This window comes from Spodoptera frugiperda, chromosome 27, assembly GCF_023101765.2.
Source record: "Spodoptera frugiperda isolate SF20-4 chromosome 27, AGI-APGP_CSIRO_Sfru_2.0, whole genome shotgun sequence".
Lineage (NCBI taxonomy): Eukaryota > Metazoa > Arthropoda > Insecta > Lepidoptera > Noctuidae > Spodoptera > Spodoptera frugiperda.
In genome coordinates, this window is record NC_064238.1 from 10,314,174 (window position 1) to 10,338,949 (window position 24,776).

At 35.6% G+C, this 24,776-nt stretch overlaps 3 protein-coding genes across 3 annotated transcripts; 2 read left to right on the plus strand and 1 right to left on the minus strand.

Moving 5' to 3' along the window:
• Nucleotides 1-1,737: 1,737 nt before the first annotated feature.
• Nucleotides 1,738-3,097, plus strand: LOC118263493 (uncharacterized 30.3 kDa protein). Its single transcript, XM_035575525.2, has 2 exons — nt 1,738-1,897; nt 2,179-3,097. The coding sequence occupies exons 1-2, from the start codon at nt 1,816-1,818 to the stop codon at nt 2,961-2,963; spliced, it is 867 nt and encodes a 288-aa protein (XP_035431418.2). The 5' UTR covers nt 1,738-1,815; the 3' UTR covers nt 2,964-3,097.
• Nucleotides 3,098-3,831: 734 nt separating this feature from the next.
• LOC126912626 (uncharacterized) lies at nt 3,832-4,443 on the plus strand. Its single transcript, XM_050705639.1, has one exon. It carries the CDS (start codon nt 3,832-3,834, stop codon nt 4,441-4,443), a length of 612 nt encoding a protein of 203 aa, XP_050561596.1.
• Nucleotides 4,444-4,924: 481 nt separating this feature from the next.
• On the minus strand, nt 4,925-5,984 carry LOC118263504 (gallerimycin-like). The gene is made up of 2 exons (XM_035575537.2): nt 5,644-5,984; nt 4,925-5,179 (listed from the first exon to the last, which is right to left on the minus strand). The coding sequence occupies exons 1-2, from the start codon at nt 5,720-5,722 to the stop codon at nt 5,031-5,033; spliced, it is 228 nt and encodes a 75-aa protein (XP_035431430.2). The 5' UTR covers nt 5,723-5,984; the 3' UTR covers nt 4,925-5,030.
• Between the last annotated feature and the right edge of the window lie 18,792 nt (nt 5,985-24,776).

Consider the following 24,776-nt stretch of genomic DNA (forward strand, 5'->3'; position numbering starts at 1 on the left):
GATAACTCGGTGTCTGGGTAACCGGCTGCCGTGCAACGGGCAGCTGGTTCGATTCCCGCACAAAGCGACTTTTTGTATGCTCTCTGTATCCACAAATTGTTGATTCGGGTCTGGGTGTCAGGTGTATTTTAAATTACCTAAAACATGGCAACTTTACCATATTTTGGAACAAAAATCGAAATATATTTTTAACCATAAGACGCATAGAAACCAAAACTATATATTTAGAATTGTAGTCTATCTGGCTCACTTTACCGTAATCGTCATTATATACAAACGCTTACTTTAGCCGTAGTAAAGAAAAAACAACATGGGTAAAGATACCAAATTTTTGGCAACTTTACCTACGCGCCGTATTCATCGTGTATTGCATATTAAAGAGTTGTTGAGGTACAGAGGGCTTCATCTAGGATCTCTTCGTATTATAATGCAAACAATATGAGGAAATCTATAAAGATAACGGCTACACAGACAGTCGGGAAAGTTGCCACGGGTTTCATCGTAATTTACATACAAATAATTTCTTACGCTCGGGGTTGTCAAAAAATGAGAATTATTTTTATGACATGTATATTTAAAAAAAAAATTATAAACCTTAAACCTAAAGTTAAAAAAAAGCATAAATATTTGACATAAATATTGTTCCCTTTTAAACTAAATTAAGTTCTAAAATTTTAAGTATTTATGTTTAAAATTGTAAAAAAAGGCTACAAAATAATGTTTAATCTTTTGAATTTTTAATTTTTTGACTTCACTATCTCCATAGCTAATTTTAACATTACTTTCGTATACTTTTTATATTGTCTAACTCCGAGTTATCTTCGGTTTTGTTTCATGTGAGCCATTTTGGCTCTAAAACAAAAGGTATTATTAAATACATTATAACTTATCATCCAGGATATTCACTATTATGCTGGGAAATTTAGGTATTCGAAAATGGTTACATACACACAAACAAGAAAAAAACATTTATTGCCAACCCTAACTGTAGGTAAAGTTGCCACAAAGCAGGCCGTGGCAACTTTACCTAACCTGTGTCAACATTACCGAAGCGATTATTTATCAATAAATTAAAGAAAAAGCAATTGCTGACATTACAACAGTAATCCCAACTATATTATACATTCAAGATCAAAATTTCACTCACCTGTGACATATAATTAAGGCTCTGTGAGCACAATTTAGTAACAGCTAACTTTTAGCACGTTTTCACACCGTACACTGTGACGGCCATTACTGGCATAATAGCAGTCTTGCGTCTACGCAAAATATAGTAAATATTTCCTTTTAATGTCTAAAAAATACTACTATTACAAAACAGAATTCTAGTGGGTAGATTTTTAGATAAATGAGTTTATACTGAATACCTATAGTATGGTAAAGTTGCCAAGGGTCCGGTAAAGTTGCCATAGTTTACCGGTATATGTTTGTAAAACACCCACGAAACAGGAGAACATCGAAAATTGCATAATAAACTTTACTGAACTCAAGCATCAAACCCTAAATTGAATTAACATTGATACGTAATTAAAACTGCCAACAAATGTATACGTGAGTACTCACCATACTGCTTCAGTTATGAATCATAAATTATCATGAATTTGTGCATATAAACAACAGCTATACTTATATATATAACTAATCAACTTCCCTAAAATGTGTCACCTATTGTGAAGTCCGATTTACAAAGAAACTGCGTTATTTGCAGTACATCCCCTATTCTGTAATCTCGAGTGGGTTTCCTAATTGTAAGTGTATTTGTATATAAAATGGACCGAATCAGGTAATTAGTTACATTTGAAGAGAAACATCATCATGGAGTATACGAAAGTGTTTTGTGTGGTCCTGTTGGCGGTGGGGTGTCAAAGCATGTCTTTGACTGAAACCCTTGATTTGGGTAAGATATTATTTGCTTTTTTTTTAACTATATCTCTCCTTGTTTCTATTTCTTGTTTTTGTCACTTTGATTAATTAACTCAACCAAGTGTTGAGTTTTCTTTGTGTGGTAGAGTAAATCTTGGCATTGAGTTCGAATCTCCGCCTTCTAGGGCAGGCATTGAACGGGTTACTGTACTATTGGGTTAGGGACTATTTCGATTTGAATATATTCGGATTTTTTTCTGGAAAATAAGCTTGTAGTTTTTTTAATGGTTTTCTAATTCATTTCTTTTCTTTCAGAACCAACAGAAGTTATTTCAAATGAAACGACAGCAGTTTACAACCTCGGTGTCGAGTTGGGAATCATTGATCCTGAAAAATATTCTCTCGAATCATTCGCACACGATGAGACCAACGTCTTCAAGGACACTTACAACGAATACATGGCAATAAACGGCAGCCACCCACTGGATTACCAGGAATGGCTCATCATGAACAACTACGGAATACTACCTGATACAAATGAGTCCATGTTCCAAAGAAAAATTAGCAAACGCAGCACAGCTGATAACAAAAGGGCTTTTGTAAATACCGTGAAGAAAGGAGACATTTTGATCTCCGGTCGAGGCACTGGTGGATTGCTTGGTCATGCAGCGATCATGACCTCTGACTACTGGGTTCTAGAAATGCCTGGGGGCGATGGCTTCATGTCAGGTATCAGTGACAATAACAGACAGATTCCCAAGGACAAATGGTTTGATGAACACGCTTCTGATTGGACCACAGTCTACCGTTGTCCTGATAACTCAGTCGCTCGTCAGGCTGCTGGTTGGGCTGATAGGAACTACTACAATCCTAATGGTGGATCCACGAAGACTATTCATATTACCTACAAGATCACTTCCGACTTTCCTTCGAAGAACCCGAGTTATTGTTCCAAGCTTGTCCTTCAAGCCTATTACTACGGTACGGGTTCGAAGAGTGTTGTCTACATTAGGGACAAATCCAATGCCATTATCATTCCTACTACCATTCCATCGTACTTCAGATCTCCTTATCTATTGGTAAACAAAGGGAAATATTAATCCTTTATGTTGTAATAATGTTCTATGTAGGCATTACTGTTGTTATTGCTCAATATTGCATTTATTAATTTTGTATTAGTAAGATTTATTTATGTTATCTTTAAGTATTAATAAAATTTTAATTTACAAAATAACGCTTGGTTTTCATTTAATATCAACTTGTCTTTTCAGTGGAAAAGACTGTAATAGCGATCGATTATGCCAAACATTTTTTGGTCAATAAAAGTGTCACTTGAGAAAATGAACATCATTAAAATGTATAGCCAAGTAATGGAAATTCGTAAATACTGGAATATTACCAACACTTAAATAAACAATTTAAATGACATGAACTCAAAATTAAACTATTGACTTAAACAAAAGCCTTGGCGGTGGTTATTCCCGGAATGCAAATACAAATCTGCCACAATTCCAACTACTTGATGATCGACAATCTTCAGAATTTAATTAATTTGTTTAAATAAATTGACGGAAGCTGTTTTGGTTATCCCTTAGGATTTCAACTGTTTGAGCGAACACTCGAATTCCTTAGTTGTGTATTTAAAATTTAAAATATCGTCAATCAATCATCATCAAAAGACTATCGTGCATTTTTATGGCCTCATCAGTTTTTTGTTCCACTCTAGGATTTTCTCTTGTGTCGTGGGTGCGTTTACAAACATACACATTTTGACCCCAAACAACAATTTGTGGATCACATAAAGAGTTGCTCCGTGCGGGCATTGAACCCGCTATACGTTGCACGGCAGCTGGTCGCTCAGCCACCACACCAACTATTGCTATTTCTTTAGGAAATGTTAAGAAAGAAGTTGTTTTATTATATTTTCTGGATCTTCTCGTCATTATTGGGGTTATTGTGACTCGGGAAATGTCGTTTCGCGAACATATTATGAAGATCTGCAAAAGGGCATTTAGGAACCTAGGTTTTGTTTTGAGGCAGACGAGAAACTTCACCAATATTGCAACAGTTAGGGTCCTGTATGACGCATTAGTCAGGAGTCATCTGGAACATAGTGCTGTCATATGGGATCCGCATGAGGCAAAGTACACATTAATGTTGGAACGCGTACAGAACAAGTTCACCAGACATTTGTACTGGAAGCTGTATGGGGTATATCCGTATTACCCGCTGATGTATCCCACTTTGTTTGTGCTCGGCATGGTGGGGTACAATCAGCTCGGTGTACGGCGGAAATTTGCCTTAGTTGCCTACTTGGTGAGGTTGCTCCGAGGTCTGGAACATAACCCGGGAGTTCTGCGTCACCTGAGTCTGTCTGTACCAGACCGCTACGTGTGGAGACGGCGGCGCCCGCCAATATTGGCAGTGCCAACGGCGAGGACCAATCTTCTCGCTAAAGCACCACTGACTCGCGCAATCCGTACCATCAATAAGCTCCACAATCAGATTGACATATTTACAGCTCCTTCGAGTGAATTCACAAAAGTATTATTGTTTATTTTAAGTTACGATGGTGAATAGTTCCTTATTATGTTCTTAGTTTATTTTATGTTATTTGTAGGTTAGTTGTAGTATGTTACTGTTGTTATTGTTATAGTTAATTATGTTATTATGTAAGGTAATTTAGTAGTTAGTAAGGGTTTCTTCATTTTGATTGTGTTTTGTTTCTTTTTCTCCTATTTTTTGTATAATTTCTTTTTAGTTCCTTAAGTTTATTATGTACACTAGGTTAAGCCTCACTGTCGAATTGGGAAAATCCTGTCATGAGAGTGTAGGAAGTTTTTATAAATAAATAAATAAATAAATAAATAAATTATTTTGAGTTGACGGTCCATAGTAACCCAGGTACTGAAGTATTTTTTGTCTTGTAAATATGCTACTGGAAATGCTATTCCGCTACTACTGCTGCTACTGGAACTAAAGGAACAGGTACTCGTGTATAGGAAGGTAGAAAAAGCAAGTGTTGCTTAAAAAAGGGCTAAGCATAAATAAATTCAATAAATTAAAATGTAGAAAATTTTATTTCATTTTTGGCTTACAATTAATAATACAAACATGGCAAGATGGAGAGCGCGGAACCCAATACAAAATTCAATTATTGTACGTAACTATCGCAGACATTGGCATCCATTGATGGTGCAGTAGCCACCCGACTTGTAACCTCGTTGTCTGCAACTAGCAATGCACTCGTAAAACACGCATCGGTTCGGGAACTCCGGTCCTCTGATCGTTTCTCTTCTCACTCTATGAGATGCCTCTGGAAAAATAAAAAAATAAAAGAATCATTTAATATTTCGTAAAATATTTGTAAATGAAATATATCTCATTTCACGTATATCGTATGATAAACAAATATGGCTTTCGTATAAAGTTAAAAGAGGAGGATTTCTTATTTGTTCTATATTCATATTATGATCAAAACGTCCGTATAAACTTATATTATAAATGTGATAATTTGTTTGTTCGTTTGGATGTTTTTCCGTCAGTCACACTAAAACTACTGAACGGATTTTTATGAAATTTAGGTACTTTTATATCCCTCAGGAATGCGGGCGAAGCTGCTGGCAAAACCTAGTATTTTATAAAAAGAACGGTAAAAACAAAAAAAAATTATAATAATAATAAAGCGTTGAACAAGTCTAACTTGGTTCCAAAACATTATAGTCAATAATGGTACGAAAGGCCTTTAAATATTGTAGCAATAAGATAAACTTCACAAACCTGTATGTCCTAAATCAGCGGCGGAGGTCGCGACCGCAAAAGCGACGAGGAGCAGAGCGAGAACCACGCAAGCCTTCATGACTGAAACCTTTCAATGTGTGCGGAACTTTCCAAGCTCCACCTTATTTATACTAACTCAGACCCACGTATAACTTCACCCAAACTATACCACCAGATCGATAAACAACACGACCAAATCTAAATACATTTCACTTAAACATACATTGCCGCTAAACTATTCTCGTAACGTATTTACAGTCGTGTTCAGACGGAAATGGATACCGCAGAAACAGTCCCGTGCAATCAGTCGCTTCGCACTATACGCTACCACATTAATATTGTATGTGGAGGGAATACCCTGAGTCAATTGCTCTGGCATAGAATTGCAAGTGATACATTCCGTATTCGTCATTCAATTTACCACTATATCAGAACGAGATTAAAGTTGATTATCCTTTGTTTGTATGAATCTTTAAACAGGGTGATGTTTGTTTGGTATTGTGAACAGTTATCATTGTATGTTCTTGTTATCTGTGGGTTAGAGGTAAATATTCAGTTTACAATGTTTGTCATTCATTTTCCTGTTAATTTTTGCATTTATAATTATTCTATATACAGTACGTCATTTCTTATCTAAGTAAATTAGGATTACAGTGCATTAAGGATATACTTATAAGTGTTTTTTTATGAGGGGGTGAGGGGATTTGGGGGGGGGGGGATTGAAGGGGAAGTCAGACTCTTACTGACTATGAACCACCCCGTTCCTACTCGTGCTTTTCGAGCGGGAGCCCCGGTTGCCCACTAGTAGTCCGCAGCTCCGGATACTGATATGTATGTGTCATTATGTCAACAGTTTATGAAATTCTTATATTACGTATTCATCCTGTAATTACTTTATGAGAAGGTGAATGAACTTCTTTCTGTCCCAGATTGATTGTGGTTCTTATTGCTGGTTTACTTGTCTAGATTTTTTATGAGGCTTATAGTAAGCAACAATACGGGTTTAACGTGTCACACAAATACATTATTTTGGACTTAGTTAACACAACGAAATTAACCTATTATCACGTGGTGACGTATAAGGTACAAAAACAAAAAAGAATAAATTATTTTTTATACATTAATAATACAAGTTATTTATAGTGACTTTAAGAAATAATGTTTTGCTTCAGGCTGCCTAGTGTATTACCGGGGCTCCGGCTCCAAAAGCAGGAGTAGTAACGGGCTGGTTTTTAGTTACTTAGAATCTGACACTCCCTCTCACCTCACCCAAGGCAGGAGAAGTAATTGAATGATTCGCCCCCACAAAAAAGTAATAATGATTTACAGTGATTAAGTAATAAATACTGTTTAGCATAATAAATCCAATTCACCAAATACTGAATCTGTTTGTTTAGTGAAAGACAATAATGTAATGGCTCAGTGTTTGTGGTCCTGTCGAGGATCGAGGGATGGGATTAACTTGATTTAGTATTAATGGCTAACTCTCAATGAACAAAGACTTCCTGATTGTGTTGTGGCTGAAACCTTACCGTTTGTAGGTGGATCTCGAAGTTATGTTGTAAGAGAGTTGTTAAAAACTTGAAAACTTCGTTAAAGAAAATCGAACCTTTTATCGGTGTTTAGCTTTTTGGGGATGAAAGACTAGGGAGTGTGGGATTTTTACCTCACTAAAACCACTCTGGTGGCCACCCTCTACACCTGTAAGGATCACTGAGACCTCTTAGTAGACCCATAACATCTACTCAAAGTTAAGAAGTCGGTACCCCAAGATGTGCATATTTGCATAATCATTTGTTATTAACACATTGAACGCCGTGGTGGCCACCGGTGACCGACGTTAGCGAAAGATTTGCCTTCAACAGTTTTCTATTGGCGGTCAAAGACTTAATTACAATAGGTACTACCGAAAATTGATTGCATACATTTTATCAGTAGATATCGGATTAATTTCCGATAAAAGCTGCACATTTTCCTTCGTTCCTTTCCATCCATTCATTTCAATCCATCCGTTTGTTCATCCTTTCGATGATTAATTAGATCAGTGAATCAGGACATTGAGATAAAAATCTACTGTTTACTAAGCATCTGGAATAAATATTTTCTTTGTTGTCATTTTATCTTTGTAGCAAGGGTCGCCCGTCACTGAGAATCTAAAACATTATTATTAACTTATACTATCATTATTCAGTTTGCTTTGTTCAGTGTTCAGTTTTTCTGCAACAGACAGTATTAAAAGAAATACGGTAAAACGCCTCGGGCCCAGAATAAACTCCCTTGTACTTAATTATAAAATATGCCATTCTACAAAGCAAGATTTATCTGTTACTCTCTGCCAGTATGAAATATTTTTCCTCTTTACTTTAGAGTTTTTTTTTAATGGAATAATGTTGAAGTTAATTAATTATGACGTTTCTTTCTTTTTTTTTATTTTTATTTATAAAAAAGTTACCCAGCATTGTCTGTTGCGATTGTGTTTAGCTTGTAACCACAAAGTAATTTTTATTTGCTGCAAAATGACAGGTTAGTATTAGTAGTGAGCGTCTATAGAAATGCAATAAGTTTAAAAAATATTTATTAATAATAAACGTGGTCCTTTGACCCGCGTTTTTGTTTACAGACAAAGTCAATAAAAAATCAGACGAATCGTTTGGTCGTTTAGAGGTCAACGTATAACGACTTAGGTGTCCTATAAAAAATCCTTTTACTCTTAGCCAGATGCAGGAATCAAATCTCCCAAAATGATTATGGAGAAGGTTCTCAATTGGGTCGGTATGTTTTTTTATTTATATAGATTACCTAATACTTAAGTAGTAAAAAAACAGCACACTGTAGAACAAAAAAGGTAATGTTATCTTTAAGTCCTGTGGTAAACAAAAGAACACAATATCACTATAAGAGGACTAAAGATAAACAATAAAGGCTGAGGCAATATGAAATCTTCTTTTCATTGAAGTAATTGTAATTTTTCTAAGTGCTTGCCAGTTGAGAAACAATATCCGTCTCGTGGATAACTGGGGGACATAGGATACAGGCCCGGAGTTAGTAACAGACATGGAGAGAAAAATAGTTTTCTACGATTTTCAATGATAAATATGTTCTTCTCAAGGGTCGTACAGTAAGGTATCAGGCTTTTACTGATTACAAACCACCCCGTTCTTACTTCTGCTTTTCGAGCCGGACCTTCGGTAACCCGCTAGGCAGTGTGGTGGTCTGATGGCTTCTTGAGGCGCGCGGAACGCGACGCCGTAAGCACAGGTCTAGTTCTAGTCGTGCGGCGTGCTACCCCTGCTCGCCGTCCGCAGCCGCACTTACGGTGTCCGGGCACGGTAAGATCATATCTTCTTTTTCGATGAAACCCATAACTTAACTGATGCAAAGTTGGCGTTACATTATACAGGCGTTACGTTATATTACAATTAAGAAGATGAATATTGTACTTATATTATTATTTATTTCATAAGTCTCTCTATTCTCTAAGTCATATAAAACGGAATTCGAAAGACGCGTAGGAAGTAAGAACATCATATCACTTACTCTATCAATGTCCCTTAGAAAGCTTTGACGTCAAAAGATTTGTGAGTCTAGACGGAAAATCGTTTCTGCTGAGAACTTTATCAGCTAATTTAGGTTGTTAGGCTTTAGCATTTCTTGGAAAAAAATAATACAAACCAGACTAAAATGAATAAGACGAGAAACTCTATAAAAAGTAAAACATTTATATTTTATCAAAAAATCAGCCTAAGTAGGTATCTTTCTAGACATTCTATCTTAAAAGGACCAATTTATGAAATTAGATATTTTGAGAAATTAATTAATATAAGCTTGACCGATATTGTAGGTATATAATTTATTTGGAAAAATATATAAACGGTAATCTTTTATAGAGCAACAATTAACCCATTCAAATAATATCTTATACTTACCAATATCATATAAATAACCAATATTATGAAATGGAAATAAAGTAAACTACGTTTAATGTCGCAAAGAAATGCGATAAAGCGACATAAAATGGCTATAAAAAGCGCAGTCGCACAATACTGCGTCGGTCGAGTAATTTCGAGTGCCTCCCTGTTGTCGAGTCGACAACTTAATTTATCAACAGCTTGTTACTGCCTCACTGCTGGCCACTGAGCAATAGTACAGCGGCTAGATGTTGCCTTTTATTGCATTTTTTATTGCGTACGAGTACAATGCATTCGTATGCAAGTGCTTTTTAATTCAATCTTATCTTTTGTTTCATAAGTGTGATATTGAGGTAATTATGAATGTTTTGTGATGAGCATTATAAATTCACTTGTGTCTTTGTACATGTAAATACTTATGCACAATGATTGAATGTCTACAAACTCATTACATGTACTGTACTACTGCTACGTTCAAAGAGTAGATACCCACATTACATTCCGACCTTTTCTCGCACACTGGATACCCAAGAGGATTTGCTCAAGAAAAATAAAGATGATGCGATAATACTGTGGTTTCATTAGCCCATGTTTTAGAAGCTACCGACCTTAAATAACATGAAAAGGTAAGGTCAAAAACTTTTACTTCGAAAATTATTTACCCAAAATGCTTCATTACAGGACCGAAAATACCGCCCGGATTTATTGCGTTCACAAAATTTTCCTAAAGTTAATTTACAAAAAGCAAACGGGTAAACCCCCATACAAAAGCCCAGAGATAAGTTCCAAAGAATCTGAATGCGAGGTGTGGAAATATCTAAATAATTTCATTTTACGTTTCACCTAGCATATTCAAGAGACCCGGGCCGAAGCGTTGACATTCTTTATTTTCGGAACACTCGCCTAAAGGTTATAACGGGTAACTTTCTGATGTTTAATGCGGCGTAGCTCGCCTAAATAATAACAACGTGTAACACGGCCAGCTCCGAAACAATGGCTGGACGCTTTTCAGTTTTTACGTCCTTCATTTCACGTCACGTTATTCCGCTTTCCTTGTGTTTATTTCCAGCGTAATCCGCACATTCATGTAGTAAAACTGTTCAACACGCCGACGTGTATATTATAAACTCTCGGGGCCGAGTAAGCGAGGACCGAATTTGTCGCTCTGGATGTTGTCAGTATATTTCACAATGTCCTAGTTTCAAACAAAACATTTCCAAAGAAACCAATTAAAAGCGGTTCCTGGACAAACGTGAATAATTCTTCGTAAACAAAATTTATTTTAACAAATATTTTTGGAAATATCTTTTCTATTTCGGGTCTCATCTCGAAAGCAAACACCCAGTCGGTTCGGAAACACAATTTAAGTTCGTCAACAGCCGGTTTCAGTGGCAGTGCTCCGAGGCACAACTTATTTATATAGGAGAGTACAGTTTGGTTCGATAGCTGAGAGTCAAAGTTAGTTGAATCAGGCGTTAGGTGCTTTGCGAGAACCCATTTAAAATTAACGAAGAACTATAAGACCTCTTACATCGAGGAACACATTGTTTCATAATAACTTGATATTGCTGCTGCCAAGTTTTACATTGGAGATTTATCTCTGGATTCAAGAGTTATTAATAATTTGTGCCGAAAAAATAAAAGGACCCACTTCTAAGTTTGGTTTAGAAACTTTTTGGAGTAGACTTCTTTACAGGTTGAATGCCAAAATACGAGGGAAGTTTTAAAGAAAGATTGGGATGCGTAATTAAAGGGAACACCAGTGATTTACTAAATGATGTCTATTAAAGTTCGGGAGGAGGAAACGGCCACACTCCTTGTCGAAGTGAGGGGTGAGAGAGGGACCGTTGTGAACCAGTTCTGACGACCTCATCACGGTTTCCTTCCTACAAATGAGTGAAACGAGGGTCTGTGCGTAATGTGTTCGGCTTGGAGTACCTACCTCTAACTGTTAATTCTGTGGATTGCTGGAAAACGGTTTTTTTCTAGTGCTATTTTGAACTCTCTGGGAAATGGCGAAACAAGTTCTAATTTAGGAGGTTAGTGACCGTCTTTTTGTTTTCGTATCATCGATAACAAGCCTAATGTAGGTCACGCTAATTGTGAAATCCTGTGCTGGTATCCAATTAGCCAATTTAGCTAATGCGCCAACTGGACTTCGTTTGAAAACTGTGACGTTGCTGTAGGTAGCTAAAAATGGAATGCCAAAGTGTAGTATTAAATACCTACGTTGAATTGGATTTAAGATATGATTTCGGTTTTTTATAGTGAGAGAATCGTTTTTTTCTGAGGAATTTAAGGGACATATAACCTAGGTTCTACATATATGGATTATACTTTTTTTTTTAATATGACAAGAGCAGGGACCAATACTCAAGATAAATGGAAAAAATAAAAATAAGGGACACATTCGCACTAGGAGAGCGCAGTGAATTTCCTCAAAATACCTAAGAGAATAGAAAGATACAGGATTTTTATTGGCATAAGATGTTGCAGGGTAAATCCTTTGGGAATAAAACCATCGCCTATACATATTAAAACAAGAAATACTCGCACAAATCTTATCTAACTCGTCATGATTGACTGCAATTTAATGAGGTTTACGATTGTACAGTTGAGTGCTTACGTTCAATATGTGAATAATGCGGTAGATTCAATTGTTATGCATATTACCGTCAGATCGTTGAACATTATATAGGTACCTAAGTCAAACGGCGATAACAATGCGAAGAAATTGAATGTTCATATTTGTTAGTCATATTATGACGTAGGAGCATGCTGCTTTGAAGGTAAACGTTTATCTACGCATGGAATATAGGGAATACTCATTATATGTTATGCTTAAAATAGCAAAACGAAGATATCTTTTTTAGGGGTTAAATCATCCAATGACTTCTTCCGCCTTGAATGAGGCGAGAGGTAGTGTCAGACTCTTACTGACTAAAAACCACCCCTTTACTAGTCCTGTTTTTCGAGCTTAAGTTGCTAAGCGATAGAAATAGAAATAGAGGACCTGTTTTGTTGTTGTCCTAAGAAAATAAGCCTCAAGAATTTTCAAATCGATCGATAGACTACTGGGGTACCCGTGACCTCATATTAAACAGTCGCAGATACAATTGGACTATCAATTTATTCATACAACGTAATACAAATGAAGCAACAACACTTACGGTTGCCAATACATCAATACAACACTTCAATGAAGGCAAAGGGCGATGACAAGAGAAGAAATGTTTCCCGCAATATCGCAGTTAGACGACAAAGAGGCAATCGATCACCAAGCTTCCACCTGGGCAGAAGCGGCAATCCCAATGCGTGATACGCGTTAACTACCCTTGAAACACAACCCCTAACAACGAAAAATCAACTGTATACCATCTTCCCCAAAGTCTCTTTTCGATTGTCCACCAACTGGTAGGCGTGGAACCAACATTTCACACGATTCGTTTTGTCTGTTCTCCTACTTCCCGTGCCAGGTAATGGTTCCTGTAATATTGGCGTAATATTTCTCGCCGATAGCATTTGTTATCAACGGAGTAACGATGCCGTTTTATCCGAATTTTCTTTTTACATAATCTGTTTGGTTTGCGTCGTCAACGGGTTGGGTCAGTGTTTGTGGAACGTTGTTTTTTTAAATAGTATTAAGGGTGTTATTCCGTGTACAAGCAGGTTAAGGTGCACACCACAAAATATGATAATAAAAGATTCTAAACCTAACTGGTGAGCTATCGTTACATTACATTAGGTACCCACATCAATACATTTCATCTATCAGGCCATGGGACAAACCCACTACAACCTCCCAAACCGCTGCAACTCCTTTAAGCCAGGATCTTTAGTAGACACAACCATGAAAATACCGGAACACTGAATTCCGGCGCGTTTCAGGGACATTAATGACTGTCATGGATCCCGCTATGAAATTAATTAGAAGATATTATTAGAAAAGGAAAAAATCTATCGGGCCAGCCTACTATTATAGACACACTACAAACTTCAAACTACAATATTTTAGTGAAAAATCTTGAAAATAAAAAAGGCAATAACACATTACTGGTCTTAGGATTCGTACTCGCGTTTGCTTCTTTGATAGTAATGTTTACGTCCAATCCACCAGTGAGGCAGATGTTATTCAAAATAAGGAAATTGAGGTAATTACATAGTTTATGTCTGATTCCGTTAAGGAAAATAGTGGGTCAGTGTAACTATGTTATCGGAAACCAAAATAACCTGTTATTTTTAGCTGTTGTAGATGTACTACGTTGTGGTGACTTCTTCTTTAAAATTAATTAACATAAGACTACAGCCATAATTGATGTATTGAGTGGTTGTTTATGAATAATCACATCAATAGCCTATAAGTGGCCACTATTGAACAAAGGACTCGTCTTGCACGAAGAAGGTTCGAACATTAATTAATAACCCTGTATGCTCAATGCCGGTTGGCGATTTCAAATTTACTACAAATTATAAGTTCAGATCTCTCCACGATCGTTTTCTTTCACCATTTGTCAGAGGTGTCTAAATAATCTGACAAAGTACATATAACTTGGAAAAAGTCACATTGGTACTTGCCGTTGGTAGGTTTCAAAACCGCGCCCGCGCCTATGAATAATGTGGTTAGTGTAAAGTTATGATTTTGGAATGAAAAAACAACCATCTATTTAATAACAAAAGTCAGTTCTTATTTCTCATGCAACAAATAATTCATTATTCCAACTGGATAACAAATTAATGACTTGCGGAGAATACTTGCAAAATAATGAAAATCTATTACTAGGAAACCGTTCCTCGTTCGCGGAGATGACATCGTACTCGTAAAACGAAACCATTTCCAACAATTATTAAAACCTTTCTTCACAAATTCCAGTAAATTCTGTCACCAACATAGTAACAAAAAACATACATACATATCGTCACGCCTTTAATCCCGAAGGAGTAGGCAGAGGTGCACATTATGGCACGTCATGCCACGGTGTAAACCCACTTTTCACAATTAATGTTGTAAGTCCCGTGTAATAGGTGGTGAGCCTATTGCCATATACTGGGCACATTTCCAGACTCTGTGCTACTACTGAGAAATTTTCGAAAAACCGAAAAAAGCCCAGTGATACTTCGCCCGACCCGGGAATAGAACCCGAGACCCCTTGCCCGGCAGTCGCACTTGCAACCACTCGGCCAACGAAGCAGTCTGTAACAAAAAACTGTGACATTATATACTTATACTTACATAATATTATACACAATACATGTAAGTATAAGCATATATACACATATATACGTATGTGTACATAAAACAGTGGCGGTGAACGTCACATCAATTTTTAATAGGTTTACGGACTTGGGTGATATTTTATTAACATGTTTGTGGTAACTATGAGCACAGTAGGCACAAAGTGTGCTACATCGTAAAACTTGCCAGTTAATGCGTTTAAAATGCTATTATTACATACTTTATAGTTCATTTTACGGTTTTCACTTAGATGGTTTAATACTACAACTTAGTGGTTTAAGTTAAGTAAGTATTGAAACATTAATTTTTGAGATGGTTTTAGAATTGTGTGGGAAGAAATGAATTCACTAGACCTTTTGAGCAAGACACGAGGTCTCATTGGAACAGAACTGTAAAAACTAAAACCTGATAATAATTCTCTTCTATACTTCTAACAACAAAACAGGGAGAATAGATAACACTTCATATATTAGGAAACAAAAAAAAAACGGAGATAAAAACAAGTCTTCAAATTCACGAGTATGTACACTCGACAACACTGACTAGTTAGCAGGCTACACATCGACACATCTATCACATGTATAACGCTGTATTGTATGTATGTGTGGCCTGCTAATTACTCAGTGTTGTCGAGTGTACCTACCTAAATTAATTAATTGTTCTTAAGACCTAAAACGGCAGACAGACATCACAAAATCAATCTCTGTCAACTACGTAAAACCGAATGAAAAGCAAATACTAAAAAATTAACGAAGGGCGAGACAAATTATGTTATCAGTCATTTTGAAAGTTAAAGACGTAGTTTTTTAGTGTTTTAACGATGAACCATTAATAAGAACTAACTCTCTGTTATAAATAGATAGCAAGAACATTAAAATAGTACCTACACTAACAACGTATCGAAGTAAATATGCTAATTTTAAGATTTCTTACAAGATATTCTGTTTAATATTTTGCGAAAGTCATATAATGCAGTGGTAAGTAAAGTTATTACATTAGTCATAGGCTTAATGTTATGTCCTCCTAAGCGTTGTATTGATCCTTTTCATGCGCTTAAACTCGTTTTACGTATCCTAGATCATTACGTACAGTCAGCACAGCTATTTACTATGCAGGTAAGAAAATAAATATTCACTCAGTACAGATACCGTAGCATATTTTACAAACTTTTTTAAAGGTGGAAAATCATACAATGGCTTCTTCCGCCTTGGGCGAGGCGAGAGGGAGTGTGACTTAAAACGGAGCCGGAGCCCTACTAAAACCGCTAGGTGGTTCGCAGTTCCGGATCAGGGGTTTTACTACTACCTAAATTATATAGTTTTTAACCAAACCACATCTTCTGTAACCATTGATCGGTTCAATACACCAGTGGTTACTATCTCTGAACTGAATCAATATTAATTTTCTTACTTGTATAGAGAATAGTACTACTGATAACGTACATAGTACAGGTAAGATGTTCATTTATGCAGTTTACGCAAATATCTCTTGAAATTATTAAAGAGAAGATAAGAAGAAGATATGTAGAGATTATTCTAAGAGACAGGTGTTTCTTTATAGGATTATTCTATGAGATTCAATAACAGAACTGGTGGAACGCGGGTGTTCCATGTTTGTACATGTGTACCCTTAACCGTCCTCTTAGTGATCAAAATGTGTGATGTTATCATATGTTCAAGTTTAATTTAATGTAACAACTGACGAAATTGTACAACGTACTCATACAAATAAATTATTCATTGGCAATTAAAAACAAGACGTTTGGCAAACTTATTCCGATCTCAACAATGTAAAACAACAATTATAATTTAATGGAATCGAGGGAGTTATAAATTGTTGTGAATTGATTTAGGCCGAATTTCCCTCGTTTTGGGAACATTAATCAACCGATTCCATTCACTATTCTGGAACACCCACGCGACAAATATTCACAATGGATCTGACGAAGATGTAATTGTGATTCGTGTTGATAGGCCCTGGAAGTGTTTCTTTGTATTTATTTCTCTATATTTCTTTTTGCAATTATGGAAAGCAAATGAAATGGATTTTGTTTTTTCAGTTGGAGTTGAAACTGTTTAAATTGTTATCTGTCTGTATTTTGTTGTATATTATTAAATGTTTGTATCGCTGCCATTTTAGTAGGAGATTCTAAGATGGGGTAAAATAAACTACATTTAAATTCAAATACTGGGTCTGGCATTGTGTGACAAAATGTTGGTTTATCATCATTCAATAGTTGACAGGAATGCCGTATTCCTAGCATTTTTGCTACTTCATCAGTAGAAATATATCTTGCAGAAAACATAAAAATATTTGTGTTTATTTTTTCTGCGAGATAAGACAACACACAAGATTTTCTGCATCACCGCACGTGAGTGAGAAAGCATGCTTGAACAAAACTATTAAATTATACTATTTCAAATAATCTCTGTTCTTTTACTAAGGAACTGTTAACATATTTAATTAAAAACTTTTTAAGTCAACAATCATGAACCTTGAACCTAACATTTCACACTCATTCCCAAACCTTAAACTGGATGCTCATTTAAACCCACCCAGTGGTGTTAATACATAATGTATTGGCCAGTAGATTAGACGGGATTCGATGTAGGAGCGAAGCAGTCATTATTGGACTATCAGTAGCGCGTCAATTAGTCGGGATGGGATCAGCCCTTGGCCTGATTAATGAAACGTGGCACCCACTTGGGCCGCATTCATGCGATCGAGATAGGCCGGCTTCACCGTCACGTTTGCAGTGTAAAATTGTACGTAATGAGTGGTTTCAAACTGGATGGTTTCGAATGGTCTATGTACGATTGTAGCGTTTTGTAATGTCCTAACTGAATTTGGATAAGTACGTGTTGTTTAAGGTACGTATTTAGACTTATGTTAAGTTAAATAAGTAACCTAACTAACAGCTGATTCTGCGTCTAAGTTAAATTTATTTATTTGAATATCCAGTTGTTGCTACATAATTATCATTAAGTTAAAATTTGATATCAGTAACCTAGTCACCAAGGACATCATAGCATTTAATCAAGAACACCAGCATCTATTTACCGTTGAATAATATAATGATTACACGTACCTTACTCCTATGCTATGTTAGCACAGGGACTTCTATAAATAGAGGACTGGGTTAGAAAAAAAAAATATTTACTCGAATAATCTATGTAATATTTACTCGAATAATCTATGTAAAGTGTAGTATAATAAAATCTGCTTTAAATAAAGAAATGAGAAGATCGTTCAAATACAAAGCACCCGAAAGAATATTACAATATTTTTGTTATCAAAGAACTAATTGTATTCAAATTCAAATAGTTACATAAACAATTGGGTATCATTACCAGCCAGCATTATTCAAGTTTACCATTTACATATTTAAATAAAACAATATTATTTATTCAACAAAATTTGTATCAAAAATAATTTATTTAGTTATCTGCGCGCGATATGGTATTAATAATGTTCATTCATTCGTGAGCCTTGAGTGAACCATTGAATGGGAATGATAAAATGAAATTTAAGCTCGCCTTTCCTCATTCAACTACCGAATAGGTACTAATAAAATCATTCTATTGAAACTGTTACAAAATCAATTATCAACTGTCTTGAAGGCTTCGTCGGGCGTCGGAGCAAGGAACATGGAACTGCACTTCATTCAATTTTATATTCGACTTTTCTATTCGCCCATTAAATGATTCCTAGACATTCGATCCGATTGGATCTCGGGTGAGTTTCAAAGTGTTCGCGTCAGTTAATAATGGAAATTCAAGAAGAACTGGGCTTAGGAAGAGAGCTGGGCTGTGTTGCTGAGGAATCGATGTTTAAAATCTTTTGTGCTGAATTATCTTCAATGTTTTTACATGATATTTGACAGAAGAAAGTTAATTAGTTTGTTTTTTTCTGAAAAGTCGTACATAAAAAAGCTTTCCGCGCGCGCCTCCAAGAGCCATCAGACCACCACAGATGGGGCCCAGTAAGGCTGATACCGACCCGGAGCTGTGGACTGCCTAGCGGGCTACCGAAGCCTCAGCTGGAAAAGCAGAAATAGGAACGATATTGTTTTTAGTTTTAGTCAGTAAGAGTCAGACAATCCCTCTCGCATTGCGTAAGGCGAGAAAAGTCATGGGAGGATGTTGCTACTAAAAAAAATAAAATAATGGGCACATACTACGTTTTATAATTACCAAAACACTCATACAGAGTCTTGATAAAAATCCAGAAGAAGCTCAATGAACCTGATGAAAACAGAAGAAAAATTCGTCGTTTTTGCTTTTTTATGCTTTTCCTTCTAGTTCATTTTGTTGGTAACTTCTTATTAGTAAATAGTAAATGTTGTTTTAGTGGTACATCAGATAATGTTATGAGGTTGTAACTCAAGGCACGTGTGCCAAACGTGGTTTCTGCTGGCGTTCTGGCAGGCATCGCGGCTTGGCATGTTAACCGAACCTATTTATTCGTGTTTGTCTAGTTTAACATTAATCTCTTGAAATTAAGAATTACTTGTGATATTAATTAATAGAATTTAATTTTATTAATGGCATATAAAATTCATTATTATGACTAAATCACATATTTTGTATATGCGATCAACGCGGCATGGACAAGCATGACAGGGTCACCTGGTGGTAAGCGATCAACGCCGTCTAGTGGAATTCTAGTGAATGGCAACAACAGAGGAGTCGTAGGCGTTGCCGGCTTTTTTGAAAAGGAATATGCTCTTTTCTTGAAGGTTTGAAGATCGTATGCAAATAATAAGAGTTTTATCATATTCATCATTATATTATAGGTTATATCGCTTTAAGAAACATTAATGGTATAGCAAAAGAATTTTCAAATGACAAAAAAAGACACGGAAAAAATAAGTAAATATAAAAGACATAAAAAAAAGCGTAAGGTCAAACGAAATTAACGATTTTAATAAAACCCAAAAACTATCTTAATAAGGAGGAAACAATGGTGAAACTGATATAATCAGTTCGAAAACAGTCGTTCTAAGTTTGGGAGTCTATAAAGAAAGACCTTTAGAAGTTAACGCTAAAATTTCTGGTTCGTTTTCAGGAAATGAAAGTTTCGGTGACACGAGTCGCGGGCTGGGTGGTGGAGATTTTGGAAATGTTTGCCGTATTTAGAACAAGGGGTTAGAAGTACTAGATGGAGTTTTGTTTTTAGGAACAAATAATATTTTTTTGAAGGTTTATTATAAAGGATATCTGGCTTTGGAAAGTAAATCATGTTTAATTTATTAATTTACTAGCTGACCTACCAAACTTCATAACACCTTAAAGATATTTTTGTCATATTTAAGACTTGCCCTGGACGTCCACAAATGATTCAAGACCAAAATTTACCAAATCGGTCCAGCCGTCCTCGAGTTTTAGCGAGACTAACGAACAGCAATTGGTTTTTACATAAATTATCACTATAGTAGGCACATCATAAGTTTAAAGTTAACTCTATTTTGTATAAAAATTGTATGGCATATTAACTCAACAAAATGTGGTTGTCGCCTTACTAGTTCAAAAACTTCCTAGCTTCAAACTAATTCTAAAAAACAAGCTCCTTAATTTATTCTGCCTTAGACTACATATACTAAGTCTACTAACACTTTCCAGTATTTTTTCCAGCACACTAAGCAAAAGTTGAGCCACATCTTTAATTAAACAGCCAGAGCCACCATTTAATATCGGTTAACTTGATCTCAACTGGCTGGGTTTAATATAACGCGGTCGAGCGTTTTTTCTCGACGTTAATTCAATCCGTATCCGAGCCGTCACAACGACTCCGGATAATTGACGCGCCGTAACGGTCCGGACGAACGGACCGTGTACACTGGCTGTAATAAAATGCAGCGTAACGTTTGTTTGGATCTTTTGTGGCCTTTTGGGGAAATCTTCTTTTGCTATAAACGATATGCATTGGGTATTCTTCTTTTGTTTTGTTTGGTAAACTTCTGCGAGTCAGTTCCTGTACAAAACAAATTGGCAAATTGAACAGTTGGCTAAAATTAATTTACTGAATGAAAGGTAAACATAAATAAAGTAAGTCAAACACATCGACATGTTTCCTCGAAATACTAAGTCAATGATAGCCAGGATATCATAAGGACTAGCTTTTTACTAGGCACTTGTGTAGGTACGAGAGCTGGTTCGGAGAATTCCTTAACTGGAGTGCCTTTTGATGGCTCAGAATTTATCGAGTCAACAAAATCTTGTTTATTTAGAGAAGTTTATTTTTTTATTGAATTTGATGTTAGTCTTTTATATAGAAAGTGAAAAATTCCCGCACGGGAAGGGCACATATCTAGGCATTAAGCCACTACTGAGAAATTTGGTATCAAAAATCCAAATACGTACCGTAACATACTGTATGTATCCCCTGATTCGAGGAATGTATCCAACACCAAGTGTTAAACAGTAGAGAGTTCCTTCTCCATATGAGAAGAGTACTAAAGTAGGGCAGTGGGTATGTATAGGCTGCTGATGATGAAGCAGCAGTAGAGACCACAGACGTAAGTGATATAGAGGTTGATGAAATATAGATTTAAAACAGAGTGAGTGTCAGTGCTAGGGACATAGAGAACTAAAGATCAAGTTCAATCAATGGCAACCTATGGGGGTGGAGTCGATTAAATATACAAAGTACTGATGTGCAGTAAATACAAAAAAATGCGTTTAAAAATTGTGTTTTCGAAAAACGCCAAGTAATCGTGGTCGAATGTGTAGGGTGCAGAATATTATCGGAACGGACGTAGGGATGGGTGGCTACGTGATCAATTGCCACTGACACTACCGCCCTTTTGTCAAGGAAACAATAAGCGCGAATGTCTTCAAATAGATCCGAAGATAACCCCCCACAGTTTGTGTGTGGTCACTCAGTGGTTGCTCCTACGATTTCTCTACGTTTTTGATATATTGATGTGTGGAAGAGGGGATGTCTTTAGTAATAAATAACTGATGTTTGTGGTTAAAAATTTTAACTATTTTAAGTTACTTACATATGTGATTTTTTTGCTTAGTACATTGTTGCACTGGTTTTTGGTAGGCCCTGCACTATTAGTAATATTTTTTTGCAAAAATTATGAGGTGAAATCATTTTATGGATATATGGAATATATTATTAGGGATTATTAAACAGATTTTTGGAATGAATTATATTATTTTAATGATGCGTATTTATGTGAGTTTTGCTGAATATAGTAAAAATGTTATATTGTATGTTTTGTACTATGGTGGTCACATGTGCCTGACCACCACTAAGTTTGTCTTGTCGTGTCTGGGTGGTGCCACCGCCCAGACACGCACAGGTAGCTAAATAACATCAAACTCACCACTGACTAAGGGATTAAATGCATTTCGTCACTAATCTGCGACACTTTTCTATTTGAGGTGACATTTATCAAGCAGTAAAATTTTAAACTGATTACGCGGATCTGTCCTCCTCTGTACAAGTATTTGTGCGAATAGTTTCTAAAGTAAAATAACAACAAATACGTATAAACGTCTGTAGGACGCCTACAGCCCTACATTCTAGGTAATATTGTCTCAAGAATTTGATAATAGAGCAGTAACCGGAGTATTTCCGAGAATTCGCTTACGTGTGTTGTTTTGAAAGTGGATTTGCTCCTTTAGGTAGGTGGGTTACGAAGATACACACGTTATTACAACTTCTTAAAGTAACATTGTATTTCTTAGTATTATTTTACAGGTCCTCTTGATGTATTCAAGGTTTTTTACACTAAATATTTCAGCATCGGAATCACATCTGTATGAAAACCTGTTTAGTAATTTTTTGAGCATATTGTTAACAAAGAGACGAGATTGTAGGTCTTGGTGTATATTATGGGAACTTAAGAATGGACACATAACTTATTAAATATTTTCGTTTCAATTTTGTATTAAAACCAAGTCAGCTCTTTGTATCCAGCAAATAGATACTAAACATTTGGCGCGGTAGCTGGGCAACTGGCTGCCGTGCAATGTGCCGCGGGTTTGCGCATGGAGCAACTCTATGTCTGATCCGCAGATTGTTGTTCCGGGTCTACGAGTCATGTGTATGTGAAATTGTGTGGAGAAATTGTATAATGGTTACATTATTATCCTTATGTCATGACTCTCTATACACCATTACTTATTATAGTTATGTATAAGAAAGTTTATTTGAATTGTTTTCCTCATAACTATATTTAACTAGACAATATACTTCTGTATTCAATAAGGATATAAGGAAAATGTTAAAGACAGTTGTTTAGCCTTTACAGAGAAGCGATTGAACTTTTCTCAAGATTATTTTGTTAGCTCCATGACGTTTGGCGATAGGCTCCAGGATTGCCCATCTATTTTAATACTAAGTAGACAACTGGTAGAATGGATGACGTCACAGGCGAGAGGAAGAAATAAAATCCGTATGCAGTTTGTGTTTGTCTGATGTTACCTATTTAATGATGCACTAATTATTATTTATATTCTTAAATAGCTTTTGCCCGCGACTTCGTTCGCGTGGAATAGTGACTTCCGGCAAATTTTTGGTTTTAACCACATAGTTCCCGATCTCGCGGGATCTCTTCAAAAATGAGATGTGGAAGATATTCCAGGGAACTCTTCAAAAATCAACATAATGAGCTCTGCGTTTGAATTTAATAGATGTATACTCACTTAGGGCATTGAAAAAATAGTTTAAAAACGGACTTAAACTAACTTAAAACTAAAGAAAGCTACGAATTACGAATTTATAACAATTATAAAAGAAACTATATTACAACCTATCCTCTATGCTATAATAACCAAGCTTAAACTAAATAATTTAAAAGAAACGACTTAAATCTAATCTAATTAATTTATAAATTAGACTTACAATTTTATTAAAAAAACTAACTACAGTAACTACTAATAATCGATATCAAACTAAACCTACGTTAAATAGTTTAACCAAAAAACCAGGAAAACCCAACAAATAAACTTATTAATTGACAAATACAACGAAACCAATTTAGAATATACGAAACAGCAGGACCACTACAGACAAATAATCATACGACTGATAATACACTTTTTCTACGATAGTACCGAAGCGCTCGGCCGATACCCAACCAAATGAATGTAACGAAACCATAGCGCGATCTATTTCGATCCCAACGCCATCTATCGAGGATAAAGACAACTTGGATTATTTATTTATACTCCGTTCGGGCATTTTCTTTGTACTAAAAGTTTAATTATATTGATATTATTTTTTTCATACCTTTTTACTATTTATTTACTTTTTTCGATGAATTAAAACAATAACATGAACCGAAGTCGTGTAACGATCGACATAGAATTATCTATACTCCGTTAGAGCATTTTCTTTGTACTAAATGTTTTATTATATTGATATTATTTTTTTCATACCTTTTTACTATTTATTTACTTTTTTTCGATGAATTAAAACAATAACATGAACCGAAGTCGTGTAACGATCGACATAGAATTATTTATAAATAATTTATTTCTTATTTTTATTTTTTGATTTTTGAAATAAAAATATATCTATGTCCTTTCTAAGGTTCTAAACTATATCTGTACCAAATTTCAACCAAATCCGTCAAATAGTTGCGGAGATTAATGGTATAAGCATAGAATGTTCGACGTGATTCTTTAATTTGACATAACTTTTTTATTTATGAACCGATTGACATGAAACAAACACTAAATGTAAATTTAAGCATCCCACAATATATTCGTGAAAAAAGCATCCAACTCGGATCAGCCGTTTCTGAGATTAGCGCGCACAGACGAACAGACAAACAGACAAACAGACAAACAGACAAACAGACAAAAAAAAAGTTAATTACATTTTTGGGTTCGACATCGACATAACAATAACCCCTGCTATTTTTTTTATTTTTATTTTCAATGTACAGACAGCACTTTTCTACGATTTTATTATATGTATAGATAATTGCAGTCAAATAAGTGAAGTCAATTTATGATGAATATGATGATGAC